Raw genomic sequence first — 16,352 nt, forward strand, 5'->3', positions numbered from 1 at the left:
CTGCTCACACTGCGACCGCGGTGGGCGCTGCAAAAAGGTTTTATTAATATTTGTACACATTTAGTTACTAACAAAGCTCATTATTTAATTCATAAATTTATTTTCACATTATAGTGAAACTTCTGTTCATTTATTTTATTAAATTTCAATTGGGCTTTACTTAATCTTCATAAGAATTGGAGATAATTAAGTCTTTACCTATTGAGTATGTAGAAGTGCAGCAGGAGAACCTGGCCCAATATCAGGTAATATAAGGTGTTCCTTTCAGCCTCCTAAGGTGTGGCCCTTCTTTTTTTTCTTCCTGAAAAGGCTATTATTCAATAGCTCTTGAATAGCATATTATGCACCAGACTGTGATAAGTGTCTGTTTTATTTTATCATCTCTATTATTTCACAGTCTTTGAAAAAATCATAGAAATTCTAACTGGAAAAACCTACATTACCAACTAAGTATTTTCCCTACAGTGCATTTTTTCCATGCAAAAAACTATAGTTGCAATATTAGAAACTAACTAATAGTTACTCCCAATATTCCTCCCAAAATTTCCAATGCAGGGCAACCATTAATACCTACTTGTAAATATATGCTGAGCATTTCTTGTAATAATACAGTATGTAGTCTTTTAAGGCTAATATTCACTTAACATGTTATCAAGTTTCATCCACTTTGATGCAAGTATTAGCACTTCACGCTTCATACCTATGTATCCCATATATATATATGCTATCTTTTGAATATAATAAGGAAAATTGTGGGATGGACACTGACAGTTCCCTTTCTAAAGAGAAGATTATTATTACTGAGCTATGACATTAATTCAAGTATTACAATAAATACACTAGAAATGATTAGAGAATCATCATAAAGCATTTATATGTATCATTATATAAAATCCCTCTTACAGGCATACATATAAGTCTACACAAAAATAAATTATTTGCAGAGTGATCTTATTAGAACCATTTCTTATATGAATTGATTTTGGTAAAAACAGTGGGAACAGCTAGGCAGATTTTTAAAGAAAACAGTAACTCAAAAAGTGACTATTTTCTGAGCATTGTCCTTCACTGATGTAGGGAAAAGGAAACAAATTTTCCAGAGGGTGGAAGGAGTTGTCTAAGATGTGAATGTAAGAATCACATTAAAAAATAATTATCCTCAACGACCTGAAACCTATATAATGTATAAACCACTGTTACATCAGTAATTTTTATTTAAGATTTATTTATGTATACAGAACTGGGGTACAGGCCAGGGGTGCAGGGGCAGTGAAAGACTTTACTAGAGACAGAGTGGGGAGCAGAACAGGCTGAATAATCAAATACACTGCTGAGGGAAACAGCGGGCGGGCCAGGAGAGGTCTGCCACGTCATGTGGGTCAACTTTGGGACTGGGGATCAAACTCATGCTGAAGTGGCTTTAGCTTCCTAGTGCTGTGCTTTAACCCGCCACACCATTAGGGAAGGCCCTTCTTCACTAAAATTTAAAAAAATTACCTCCTCAAATAAATAAACTCTGCATGTTATTCAGTATAGCTCTAACTTTAATGCTACGACTTCTGTATATATTCCTATACAGGTTGACAAGAGTCAATCTGTAAAGAAAGACAAAAAAAAAAATGCAAAGACTATAACTCTGATTAGGTTAGGAATCATTTGAAGACAAAAAATATTTTGAAATATCTCTTAGCCACTTAATTATGAAACACCTATTAAAAATCAGATTTCCTTGGAAATCAGATTTCTCTATTCATAACTGAATCATTTAGTCAATATTCACAGTTCCTACCAAATATCAGGAACATCATATGCACTGAGAAATAACCAAACAGACAAAATACCTCCAGTCATGAGATGATACTCCATTGAGAAGAGTTGGTAAACAAGTGAAAAAATATATATATATATGAGGTCATCAATACATGCATAAAAAATAAGGCAGAGCATACAATGGCACAATTTGAATCAATGTCTGTTCATTAAATCTACTCTCTCTGGCTTTCACAGCGCTCTAAAGTTCGCCAGTTTTTGCGATAATGTTTTATATTCTTCCTTGGGAGATTTTATATTTTCAATCCTATCTTTTTAATAAAAAATTGCTGATAAAGGGCCCTCCCTGGTGGTACAATGGGTTAAAAGCACAGCACTATGAAGCTATCTGCAGCCACAGCAGCACAAGTTTGATTTCTAGCTAGAAGGTGACCCACATGGCATGGCAGACCTCTCCTGACCCACCAGCTGCTTCCCTCAGCAGTGTATTTCAGTCAGTCTGCCTATTCTGCTCCCTACGTGGTCTCTGGTGAGTCCTCTCACCCTGCATACCTCTGGCCTATACCCTAGTTCTTGTATGCATGAAAAATAAATAAATCTTAAAAAAATATAGATAGATAGATAGATAGATAGGGATAGCAGCATACTGTCCAATTAGTTTTTCACACAAGACAAATAGAAAGACCCAAAACATACTACTCATAAATACCAGAAATATCTTCTATTGTCCCTGCAAATTAGGAAATTTCAGACCAAATTCAGGGAACCATTTTAAGAGCACGAAAGACTAAGATAAAACAGCAAGGTCAGAAAGACATTCCAGAGGAAAATAGCCCTCACCCACAGAGATCACATTCCTGTAGGTCTCTAGCATCACATCCTGGTACAATTTCCTCTGAGTGGCATCTAGAAGCCCAGTTCATCTTCTGTGAAGGCCACGGCCACATCCTTGAAAGTCACTGCTTCCTACAACAAACACATACAACCCCAATATTACAAGCAATACTGGAAAGTGGTAGCAGAGTAGGTAGGGGAGATGGGAGAGAGAATCTGCTCTGGCTCCTGAATAGACTCCCAGCCCTTCTTCTATTCACAAGTTCATCAAAAGTGCTGCAATGAAAAGGAAAGCTGTGTGTGTTACTTGTATATTACTTAATGAGCACTGTAACAACTAGGGAGTTTTCCCTCTTTATAAGTAAACTGCTACACCCTGAACTAATATGATTTTACTTTTTCCATTAATACTGCCAGCTGCTCCTCACAAACACTGAAGATATTAGTCCCAACAGTGGTGGATAGCACCTGCCTTCCACAGAGGTGGGGACCAGGTGAGGAGCAGAAATATATGTGGAAACAAACCCAAAGGGCATGGTGGGTCTTGGAATGGAAAACCCCCTGTCTTTCCTCCTGTTTCCTCTTTCACTTAAATGCAACCCTCTCACTCCACATGCCTGGTCTTCTGTGTGAACTCAAGCAGGCTCCTCACATTTAAAATTCTAAATTACACATCCATGAATACAGAATAGTTTGACAAATAGATAATGTTATATGAATCAAAAATGAATATCCAAAAGCAAAAACACCCAAGTTAAAGTTGTGTCTGTGTTATGAATACAAACACAAATACACAACTATGCTGAAACAGTTACAGAAATGTAAGAACAGCCAACTGATGATAAGCAGGGATGTAGTGAAATGGAAGTTCTCATTTCTATAAAGCTTTTCACTTTTATTTATGAAAACAAAAAACAATGGGATTTAAAAAAAAATCCTCAGGCCAGAACCAAGTAAACTTAAGACAGAACAAAACAGCATCAGACACAATTAAAGATCCTCAAATGCCTTGACTCTCCTTGAAAGAAAAAAACCTCTGCCCAATCTCTGAGACCTGAGATGACATTTTTCAGCAGCAAGAAAGGCAAGCCCTACTCACCTTAAACATGCTCATTTCTCCTTTTTCCTCCTGGGGAAAGGCAGAGTCCTAGGAAGAGAGACTGGGAAAGGAGAAAGTCATGGACACTGTTCCAGTCAGTCACTAACTCCTGTGGCTGCTCTGTGTGCAGTGGTAAAGAGGACATGCAGCTTGCTTTGCAGGGCCTGGCATGGATACCAGAGACGCCTCCCTTCTCCCAGTAGTAGTTGGTAAACAACCTGCCCAGCAGCCCACAGTGGCCCCATCACCAGTGTGTCTGCAGCACACAGCAGTAACTCTCATTCAAATTGGGCAAATTGAGACAATACTACATAGAGTTGGCTCTGGAGTTGACACGCATTAGCTGAAATCCTCCCAGGCTGTTCATTAGCATTGTCATCTTGGACAAATCATCAATGTTTCTTTGCCTCCAATCTGTCATCTGCAGGTGGGGCAGAAGAGCACTATCAACCTCATAGGGCTGTTGTAAGGTAGAAAGCTCTCAGAACACTACAGGTTTAGTCTACGCAACTTCAATAAAGCAGAAAATAGTCTATAGTTTGAAGTGATCTTATGATGTGATTTCTACTAAGAGAATATTGTAAGCCACATCGATTCCACAAGTTGTTGCTCTGTCATGTGAGAGTCTCATAACCTCTGAAAAATCTCTGGTTGTTTCCTAATAATTTTAACTCAAAAATCATATTTAAATTATCATAGGCAGCACTGTACAAAGGGTGTATATTATGTGTTTCTTTTAAAGCAAGACATGCCCTTTTTGTGGATATACAAAAGGAAAACTATAAAATCTAACTCTCTGCAACAAAAAAAAGTTTAGCTTATCTCATTTCTTCTCAGTGAAATACAAATTTCAATCAAAATTACAAAAACAAAGTTTGAAAGAAGACAGGATCTGAAAAAGTACATTGTTATTAATAAATGAATACATGAGAAATAAATTGGTGACACAAGAAATTTCCTCCTACAGAAATTCATTCCTTCTAATGAATATAGAATGAAAGATAGTTAGAAAGACATTAATGTATGCTCAAATGTTGGTAAAAGTTTGGTGATGAATAACACAGCAACACTGTCCCAAACTAATTGCAAAAGAAAAAAACAGTTACCTGGTACACACCTTAATCCAGAAAACAAAGTTGAGAACATGTTAAGAGAATTCAGTAATTGGATATTTGCTTCATATGACATACTGAGAAGTATTCCTGGCCATTCCTGAGATGTCCCTACTTGTAATGAAGATCAGGAATCTAATTATGAACCAATATCAGATAAACCAAAAAAGAGTAATTGTACAAAATAATTTGCAAATGCTCTTCAAAATATCAAGCATTTAAAAAAATCTGAGGAACCATTTTAGACTGAAGAGATAAATGAAACAAGAACTAAGCGCAATGCGCTAGTTAGGACACCTAACTAAAAAGGAAAAGTTTCTCTCAAATACTTTACTGAATAGGTGGAATATGTAAAGGCTGTGATTACAAAATCTTCAATCCTTTGGAGCAACTTTCACTAAGCTTGCTCTCAAATGGATTTGGAATAAAAAAACTTATATAAATGAAACTTTGCCAAGAATAGGATTCTAGACAATTCCCCATGTTTAAGGAGAAAATACCAAACAGATTAATGAACGCAGGTGCTAGTTGCAATTCTGTCTGGATTCTAAGCCAGCCTTGTCTCCTGCTAGTTGAATGCTACCACTAATCACTTATTCTATGACTCAAATTCCTCTTTAAAATTGGAAACATCGATGTTTCTTCACAGTTATTGTATGACAAGATGTACTCAAATTTGCACATTCCTCTTAAGTGACTTGAGTACAGGTCCTCGCTTTCTCCAATTTATTTGAGTATTTAAGCCAACTCACAAGTCCTACTACATGGAGGTCTGTGGCCTCTTCCTCGCTGTAGTGCTTTTTGGGAAGAAGTCGGGGATGGCGAAGGAAAAGAAGATGTAAAAAAACCGAATAGTGTTTCCATTCCCAGTAAGTCACAGTGACGTCCCTTGGTACCAGCTAGAAGCAGCCTCTCCTCCAAAACCAAGGTCAAAAGAAGTGTAGACCAATTCAGTTTCCTGGGCTCACAGAGGTTCACAGCAAAACGGGTGCGTCTCAGAGAATAGCAGTATTAATAACTACAATCCGAGTACCCGGATTCTAAACTTTTATAACTTGCACTATCTCCGTTATCTCTCCAAGATATCAGATTAGGAAAGTGTCACTTTGCTTTCCCTTTTTTTTTTTTATTAAAAAGTTTATTTTTACATCATTTTTCACATTTTTTTTTTCATCTCAATTGTAATCCCCATGGGTTTCCCATCACCAAATCACCCCTGTGCCACCACCATAGTCCCGTGCATTTCCCTCCCCCCCCCCCCCCCCCTTGCTTTCCCTTTTACAAGAGTACGCGAAGCCACAGAGTTGAGTACCTCGCCCACCTTGAAGCCGGCTTCATGCAGGTGAGCGAGTCAGGGTTAAGGGTGCACAGAACCCCGGGAACCTCCCACCCGCGAAGCACTACCCGACCCCGCCCCCGCGGATGCACCAGAGCAAAGAAGGAAACGAGTCGCCACCCGGCCCTCAAACCTCCGCTGACAGCCGCTCCTCCTCTCTCTCCTCAAAGGAAGGGCCAAGACCGTTGGCTTTTGGCCCCGGGCGCCTTTCGGGAAAGTGCGAAAGGGTCGTGAACACCCGACCTGACTCACCTCCACCCAAGGAAAGATGACTGCCTCGCTGTCCCCCGGGGGCGGAAGTGCCTGCGACTCCCCGGCGCGCCTGGACTACATTTCCCAGAATTCCTCGACATCGCTCCCCGGCAACGCAGTGCCTGAGCGCACTGGGACCTACGCTCCCAAGAAAGCCGCGGGAAACTTGAACTGCAGTCTGTACTGCAGCCGCAGTACCTGCCACCACACCGGGCTCCCGAGTTCTGGTCCCCGAAGGGAAGGCAGTAAAGGGAAAACCGGCGTCAGCACTGCTCTTCTGCGTTACACGTCCCGAACCTGCGGGTGAACATCGACGCAGCCGCCCCGCTTAATACCGGAATGCCCAACCCCGGAGCTACTGTTTTCACTTTCAGGTGTCCCCGAGGTCCCAGGCAAAAGTCTTGCCATTCCAGCTTGTCGGCCTTAGGGAGTGTAGATTCTGCTTTTGGAATAGCGGAAACTGAATAGTACTTTAGACATTTCCAGAAACTAAGCAACATATGTTCATTGCCTACCAGCTTCTTCCCGGTAAAAACAGGGAACTTCTTCGAAGGAGTAAGAGCAAGAGAGAACTTGACCTTCTTTGTAAGGACTGAAACCTAAAGTCAAATCTGAAAACTACGGTTTGAAATTGCTTAAAAATGAACATATTTTCTTAACACTCGCCCTTGCAGAAGCAAAAGAAAATGGTTGTTTTTACATCATTACTAATATATTTTTGTCTTGGCATTTTCCTGTAATGAGATCTCCTTTCCCTCTCTTTTTCTTTGCTTCTTTATTCATATTCCATTATAATCATTATTTAGTTTGATGCTCAACTCAGCTCTTCCCAGTAAAGTTGTAACTAAGCTGGATCTTTTTACATATTACAACACTTTCCTAATTTCTGGTACAGCATATCAACCCTGACAGTAGGCAAGTCTGGAACTAAAACAGAAAAATCCAGAGACCAGAAATGAACATGGAGGTCAAGTTTGTGGTGAAAAGTAGTAAATGCAACCCCAGCCCACAGAAGCTAGGGGAAACCAGTAGAGAACTAGGAAATTCTGAGGATGGATAATAATCAGGAACACTGGGACACGAGCCAGCTCTTTTCTCTTGACTATGAACAAAGAACAAAATCCACATAGTGCTATCCAGTGTTATGGATATCCTGTGTCTAATATGGAGCTCAGGTCCCTCAGGAGGGTAGATAGAAACCAAAAATCATAAATGAATTTTTTTTAATTGTAGGGACAGCAAAATCATTTTAGCTAAATCTACTGAATTTTCTTCAATAAACTTCTTCCCTCTTCCGCCATCATGCTGGAACCTCTCTTCAATAAACTTAAGGAAATGATGACCTCTTAAAAAAAAAAAACACCAGATTTCTGATGCACATATACAGGAATTTAACACAAGTCTGAAATCACTATCTTTAGCAATGCAAGGCTAGCTGCTGACTGATAACAGGGGATTTACTGGGGAGGATTCCCATAATGATGCCCTAAATAATGTACAATGTGATTTTTGCTGACTATATAATATTTTCTGGGGGTAATTTTTTGGTACAGGCTATATGTGACCAATCCTCACAGGCAATGCGTCTCTAGTGGGTTTTTCTGGTAGACATTTCACATGTGGTATCACAATTAAATGCTGAAGGAGTTTAGTACATGGTATGATTTTATAGACATTGTGGAAACTTACACTTGAGTTCCTCTAAACTTCCTATGTACCTTTCCCCTTTTGCTCATCTTACTTTATTTTTCTTCCTTGTAACAAATCATAGTCATGAATAGACCTATGTGAAAAATAGACAAAAATCTTATTTAAATGAAGTCAGAGGCTAGAAAAGTGTGCCCATGCATACTTAGTGATCTTGTATGACTAGAGAACAACCTATATTAAGTGATCTTAACTGCAAGAAACAATTATGTAGCACTTTTTCAAATTCTGTAATCATTTATGCTTTGGTAATACTCAATTTTCAATGAAACACCAAAGCATAACTCATAAAATTAAAAAAGGAGAAAAAACACAAAATGATCCTTACCAAGGAAAACACTACAGAAAAGTAGCTCTTTACATATTATTTTTTTTTGTATGTACAAAGATTTTTGAATTTTACTATGCTATGAAGGGTACAATGCATGATCTTTCAAAGTCCATATTATGTATTTCACCTAATAGCTAGCTAGCTGCCACTTTAAAGGCTTCAGGTCAAAACTCAAAATTCTTACAGATAAATACTTTTTCCATTAAAAGAAATTCAGACATTGATAGAAGGTTCACTTTAGGTTCTTAATCTCATAAACTGCAATTATATAATTTGCAGATCAAAGAGATATATAACATCTATCCTGATATTTCCAAGACTATGCTTTATTTACTGCTCTCAGTTGGGGAAAGCATATAAATGTCAATCTTGCTTCAAAATACATGATATAATTGTTTAATTCCCTTAATTTTTGCGTGTGTGTTTGTTTCATGAGTGTGGAGAAGAATATGGCACAGCCCCTGAAAATTTTTGATAAATGCTATATGGAAACAATCTTCTTATATTACCAAGGAATTCTCTGCATTTCAACAAGAGTACACTACCCCAACTTAATTTTATTTTCCAGGTTTCCTCATTGAATACAATGTTCATAGAGTATGCATTTCCTCCTTTTGGTTATTTAACAAATAATACCCAGCAACCTACATGTGGGAGTCAATCTTTAGGTTGTAGATAAGTCCCTGCCCTTATGGAGCTTAAATTCGAGTGGACATCATTAAACTTCAGTTAAAGGACAGCTCAAATTCTTTTCCTTTCTAGATAACTATCTTGTAAGTGGCATCTGATAATATCAAAGTTCTGACTAAAGCCCTATGGTACTACTTGGAAAGGTTCTCCACTGTGTGGTCTTGTGAAAATAAAAGGTTTGTGCACAATTTTTTAAAAAACCATCATTTTGTAGAATTGTTTTCCTCTGATGACTTTTTGAAGTTCTTACCATTTTGACCATTTTCATAAAATGTATCACCAGGATGAATTTTGTGATGACTTACAAGATTTGATCTCCAGCTAAAGCTCTTACCACATATCTCACATTTATAAGGTTTCTCCCCTGTGTGAACTCTTCTATGATACTGAAGTTGTGAAGACCGACTGAAAACTTTACTGCACATATCACACTTATACGGTTTCTCCCCTGTGTGAACATTCTGATGAAGCTGAAGACTTGAGGCCTGGCTGAAATGCTTGCCACATTCCCCACACTTATATGGTTTCTCTCCTGTGTGAACCCTCTGATGCATGTCAAGGTTCAAGCTCCACTTGAAGCCCTTCCCACACTTCTCACACTTGTATGGCTTTTCCCCAATATGGACTTTTTGATGGGCTTGAAGATGTGAACTCCGACTAAAAGTCTTCCCACACTCTTCACATTTGAATGGTTTTTCTCCACTGTGAACTCTTTGATGGGTTAGAAGATGTGAGGCTTGACTAAAGACCTTCCCACACTCCTCACAATTATATGGTTTCTCTCCTGTGTGGATTCTGCAATGAATTTTAAGATCTGCTCTACGACTGAATCCCTTTCCACAATCTTCACATTTGTATGGTTTCTCACCAGTGTGGATCAGTTGGTGAATCTGAAGTCGGGACCTCTGATTGAAGCTCTGCCCACACTCTTCACACTTGTAAGGTTTCCCTACAGTGTGGGCTTTCAGATGAATTTTAAGATATGAACTCTGACGGAAGCCTTTCCCACACACCTCACATTTGTAGGGTTTCTCTCCTGTGTGCACCACTAGATGGACTTGATAATGGATTTTCATCCTGAAGCTCTTCCCACATTCATCACATTTGTATGGTTTCTCTCCTGTGTGGACTCCTTGATGGGTTTGAAAACTTGAACTGTAAACAAAGCCCTTACCACAAACATTACATATATATGGCTTCTCTCCAGTGTGGATTCTCCGATGGGCCTGAAATTGTGAAGGCTGAATGAAGCATTTACCACATTCCTCACATTTATAAGGTTTCTCACCTGTGTGAACCCTCTGATGAATATGAAGATTTGAACTACAAGTAAAACACTTTCCACAGTCTTCACATTTGTATGGTTTCTCTCCTGTGTGGATCATGCAATGATTATTAAGTGCTGATCTGCGACGGAAGTTCTTACCACATATATCACACTTGAATGGTTTCTCCCCAGTGTGGATTCTTTGATGTTCCTGAAGATGAGAAGCATGAATGAAGGTCCTTCCACATTCTTCACAATTATAAGGTTTATCTCCTGTGTGGAGTTTACAGTGAACAGTAAGTGTTGATCTACGACTGAAGCCTTTCCCACACTGCTCACATTTGAATGGTTTCTCTACAGTGTGAACTTTCTGATGAGTTTGTAAGTGTGAATTTTGACTGAATTCCTTCCCACACTCATCACACTTAAAGCGTTTTTCTCCCAAGTGAACTCTCTGATGAATTTGAAGAGCTGAGCTATAACAGAAGTTTTTTCCACACTCACCACATGTATGAGACTTCTCTCTTGAGTGTACTTGTTGATGAAGATCAAAGCTAGGGCCATCACTACAGGTTTTTTTACATTTGTTATACTGACAAGGTTTTTGGTGTATCTGAGCTACAGATAGTCTTACCCCAACTTGGCAGGAAGAATCATCTTGTCTGTGGAAATGAGAACTTTTTATCATGGAGTCTTGGCACTTGGCTAAGTCACTTGCAATTTGTTCCCAGATCTGCCACCAGGAAAGTTCTTCATATGGTTCTGCTTCATATGATTCTGAAAGAGTTTCCATCTCACATTCAATCTTCCCTCCTATAAGAAAAGAAAATTCAAAGACATGGATAAGTGAAGACTTTATTCAGTACTCCCAAGATTCCACTTTTAGTGGAGAGCTAGAGACATTAATAAATCTAGGGGCTATTCAGGTTTCCTTTTCCATTGTGTATGTTTCTGAATTGCTTGTTTATAGAAGTCAAAAGGTGGCCCACCTGGCTCTTTATGCCTCTACACATACAGAAATCCATTAGTCCATACCAAGTCCGCAGTGTGAAGTGAAGGTTAGAAAACCCTAAAATATTTTTTAATAATAAAAAAATACAAAAAGGGGGGAAAAGGAACAAAAAGAAATCATTATTTTTTCTAATTTGAAAAGTAAAAATTGATATGATGATTTAACCATTAACTTCTGACCATTTCTACTGAATTTAATATTGGCATAGAATCTTAATAAATTACAGCTAATAAATAATGCAGCCATAAAAATTATGTAGATATTAAAAGAGGAATCAGAATTTTAAGGGAAAGTAATAACATAAACAAACACTTTGCATTCTGGCCTCACATTTTATATAGATACACACACTCTAGTCCAAATATCTTAAAGTATCAAATATCAAATATTTTGACTATATATTCAAAGTATTCTAGAAGAGTCTACTAAACACTTAATCTTATCTTCTTTCTTTTTACCACTTTGACCCAAAGCTTTATCAGGTGATATGGAGCGTGGGACCCCCTGCTGTTGTGGTCCAGCTTGGGGACTCTGGATGTCCTGTTGCTGGAGAGCGACTTAATCTTATTTTCTTTGAGTAGCACACATTAACTGAATTGGCAACATTCAGAAATCCTTCATGACTTGTTATATAATTTAAATTGAGAAAGGTGTTTTCCAAAAGATTTACCCTTGTTGATAATTTATCTTTATACAAAGATACCTATGTATTTTGAGTTTTTTTTAATAAATTATTAAATTAATATTTAAAAATTATCTTAAAATTCAACCAGAAAACAAAAAACTCCAAAAAATGGGCCAAAAACCTTATCGTATACACACTGGTAGCAGAAGACACACAGCTATCAGTAAGTATATAAAAAGATGCTCCATGTCTTATGTCATCAAGGAAACACCAATCTTAGCAAAAAAAATCTTAGGAAAAAAAAAAAATCTAGAAAACTGACACCACCAAGTGCTGGTTGTAAAGGCATAGCATTAGAATTTCTCATTTGTGCTGGTTAGATGCAAAATAGTGAAAGACAATCTGATGGTTTTTTACAGAATAAAACATATTCTTGCAATATCATCCAGCTATCATGTTCTGTGGTATTTACCAGGAAAAGTTGAAAACTTATCTCTACTTGGAAGCAACCAAAATGACATTTCGTAGGAGAACAGATTTAAAACAACAACAACTGTAGTACATTCACACAGTGGATTATTCAGTGCTAAAAAACAAAGTATGGGCGATCAAGTCATGAAAAGATATAAAGAAGTGTAAGTGCACATTACCTCCTGAACGAAGCCTAGCGAAACACTATATACTGTATAATTCCCACTCTATTACATTCTGGAAAAGACTGACAATGATAAAAACATTAGCACTTGCCAGGGGTTATGGGGTGAGTAGGATGAATAAGAGAAACATGATTTTTAGGGTCATAAGAATACTCTGTATAAAACCACAGTAGTGGATGGATATATGGCATCATATATATGTCCCATTCCACAAAGTATACAACACTAAGAGTTAACCATCATATAAACTATGCTGTAGGTTATGCTGTGTCCATGTAGGTTTATCAACTGCCTCGCACTGTACCACCCTGGTGGAGAAATCCTGATAATGGAATAGGCTGTGGTTGTGGGGAGCAGGAAACGTATGGGCTATCTCTGCCTCCCTCTCATTTTTGCTGTGAATCTAAAACTGCTCTAGAAAAAAAGTACTTTTTAAAAAAATAAAACAAAGTATTCAGAAGAAATTTCACAACTGAGATATATACTTCCCTACAAGAAACTGATTAAAAACTGTCTCTTCTGGGGCCTCCCTGGTGATGCAGGGCTTAAAACAGTGCTATCAACTATCACCAATAACTGCAGCATGAGTTCAATCCTGGCCAGCCAGCCAGGGTGCTGCTCAACAGGACACAGCAGATATCTCCTGTCACTCTCACTGCTCCCCTAAGCAGTGTAGTTCAGTTAATTTGCCTGTTCTGTTCCCCACTCTGTCTCTGGAGAATCCTCTCACTCCCTGCACCTCTGGCCTATACCCCAGTTTTTATATGCATGAGCAAATAAATCTTCAAGAAAAAAAAAGTTGATTCTACTCTTGAGCCATAAACAGTCTCCCTAAAACTCAGTCTTGGTCATTTTATTGGAGGTACTTCAGGGTAGACCTTACTGGAATGGGAACAAATATCTAATCACATACTGGCTAAAACACCACAAAGCTGGGTGGAACTGAAGATCTTACCGGCAAGTTTTCTTCATGAGAATACCTGGGAAAAAGGTGAACACATAACACAGAAAGAAAAATGTGACACAGTGTGGCAGGAAGAAGTAATGTTGCTATTGTAAGAGTAGAGAAAGGGGGCCACGAGCCATAAAATTCAGGTACCTCCAGAGCTAAAAACACAATGACAGATTCTCCCCTGGAACCTCCAAGAAGAAATGCAACTGTGTTGAAACTACACAGAACATCTATATGGACTCTCATCTGCGTAGTTCTTACCTGACTTCCCCTCTCTTTGGATTCCAGTCTTCATTATGCAAAGATTTTTTTCCATTTCTAAGTGGAATATATCATGTTTGAAGGGGTAAAGCCCTGTGAAAATGCAAAGTCAAATAATTAAAATGAACACAAGAAAGGTACAATTTATTAGAACTTGAATTTCTTCTGTTTATCAATTAAGCAAAAGCAGTACTTTGCATATATTTTTAAAATAACCTACTCAAAAAAAAGATTAATACTTAAGTCTTTGAGACAAATATATATGTATTATAAAAATCTATCTCTATCCCATGTCTATTTTCATTAAACTTCCTTCCATTGGTTCCCACATCACACAACTGACTAGAGTTTTTGCCATATTAATTTCTTACCCAAACCTAAAATTTTCTCCCTTGTTTTAGTTTGCTGAAAATGCTGACACAAAAGTCAGGTTTACACACACAGGTGACCATATCACAACCCCCGACGCCTTGAATATCTGAGGACACAAAGCCAATCCAGGGGACTAACATTTGGTTAAAGAGGATGCCTGTGCTCACCCACAGACACTAGGTTCTTGAAGGTCTCCAGCATCACATCCTGGTACAACTCCCTCTGAGTGGCATCCAGAAGGCCCAGCTCATCCTCTGTGAAGGCCACGGCCACATCCTTGAAAGTCACTGCTTCCTACAACAAACACATACAACCCCGATATTACAAGCAATATTGGAAAGTGGTAGCATGGCATAGAGAGGGGAAGTTGGGAGAGACAATCTGCTCTGACTCCTGAATAATATGTAGACTCCCAGCCTTTCTCCTTCTATCCAACACTGTTGGTCCACAATCTCATCAAAAGTGCTGCAATGGAAAGGAAAGCTGTGTGTGTTACTTGTGTATTGCTTAATAAGCACTGTTAACAACTAGGGAGTTTTCCCTCTTTATAAGTAAACTGCTACACCCTGAACTAATATGGTTTTACTTTTTCCATTAATATTGCCAAATGCTTCTAACAAACACTGAAGGTATTAGTCCCAACAGTGATGGCTAGCACCTGCCTTTCAAGGAGGTGGGGACCAAGTGAGGAGCAGAATTATGTGGAAAGAAACCCAAAGGGCATGGTGGGTCGTGGGATGGAAAACCCCGTCTTTCCTCCCATTTCCTCTTTCACTTAAATGCAACCCTCTCACTCCACATGCCTGGTCTTCTGAGTGAACTCAAGCAGGTTTCTCACTTTTCACAATCCCCTATACTTATACTCAAAAACGATAAAACCAATGACTCCTTTTACAATTCCTCTGTGGTGTCAATGAAGCCCCAGGTCATTTGGGACCAATGGAGTTTAAATTAAGATCCTGTGTGACTTTGATTAAAAAACAGTAACAACACATACAGACCTTTTAGCAGTGATTTAATGTAGAATCTACATATGTTGATTCCAATGATACACACTAAAAATTACATGTCATAAACAACGTCACTTCAGTTAAAAAATATATACAGGCCCTCCCTGGTGGTGCAGTGGGTTAAAGCGCTGAGAAACTAAAGCCACTTCTGCATGAGTTCGATTCCCGCCTGCCCTGGAGGTGACACACAGTGTGGCAGACCTCTCCTGACCCGCCCGCTGCTCCCCTCAGCAGTGTACTTCGTAGATCTGCCTGTTCTGCTCCCCACTCTGTCTCTGGTGAAGCCTCTCGCCACCCCTGAGCCTCTCGCCTGTACCCCAGTTCTGTATACACAAATAAATAAAACTTTAAAAAAATAAAAAATATATATATATACACACAAAGCAGTGTTTCTGTATCAAGCAGCAGTGTGATCCTGAAGCACTGAGGCGCAAAGATGGATTTTCTACCAACAAAATACAGCTCAACTGTGAATACTAGTAAGCTAATCACAAAAAAAGAGTAGCAGGTTTCAGAACTGATTCCTTTGAGAAAAGGTTAAATCAGAGAACTGTTACTTCAGTCTTCCTAAAACAGTAAAGTCCTTGACCTACACTACACATCTATGAATACTATGAACACTATGAATACAGAGTAGTTTAACAAAAAGGTAAAAATTATAATGAGAACATGATACAGGAATTGAAAATGAATATCCAAAAGAAAAAAAAAAACAAATTAAAGCTGTGTCTGCATTGTGAATACAAATACACTGCTATGGATACATATGGTGAAGCAGTAAAAGAAATGTAGAGCAGCTAACTGATGATAAGCAGGGACGTAGTGAAATGGGAGTTCTCATTTCTACTAAGCTTTTCACTTTTATTTGTGAAAAAAAAAAAAAAAAAAAAACAGGATAAAAAAATCCTCAGGCCAAAACCAAGTAAACTTAAAACAGAACAAAACAGGCCCTCCCTGGTGGCGCAGCGGGTTCAAGCACAGCACTGAGAATCTAAAGCCGCTTCTGTATGAGTTCGATTCCCGCCTGCCCCGGAGGTGACCACATGGCGTGGCAGACCTCTCCTGA

General features: G+C 38.6%; 1 protein-coding gene across 3 annotated transcripts in view; it reads right to left on the reverse strand.

Annotated features, from left to right (window-relative positions):
* Positions 1–8,677: 8,677 nt before the first annotated feature.
* LOC101627070 (zinc finger protein 234) overlaps positions 8,678–16,352 on the reverse strand; it is a 10,915-nt gene continuing 3,240 nt past the window's right edge. For 2 of the 3 annotated variants that reach the window (XM_012733652.1, XM_004694166.2), the window contains 3 exons: positions 14,444–14,570; positions 13,905–13,997; positions 8,678–11,211 (listed from right to left, as the gene is read on the reverse strand). In XM_012733652.1, coding sequence (XP_012589106.1) covers positions 9,335–11,211; positions 13,905–13,997; positions 14,444–14,570 — 2,097 coding nt within the window. In that variant the 3' untranslated portion in view covers positions 8,678–9,334. The remainder of the gene's footprint in view (positions 11,212–13,904; positions 13,998–14,443; positions 14,571–16,352) is intronic. The other variant, XM_012733653.1, reaches the window with a different exon arrangement.

The sequence above is a fragment of the Condylura cristata genome, unplaced genomic scaffold (assembly GCF_000260355.1).
Source record: "Condylura cristata isolate star-nosed mole 26May11 unplaced genomic scaffold, ConCri1.0 scaffold00041, whole genome shotgun sequence".
Taxonomy (NCBI): domain Eukaryota; kingdom Metazoa; phylum Chordata; class Mammalia; order Eulipotyphla; family Talpidae; genus Condylura; species Condylura cristata.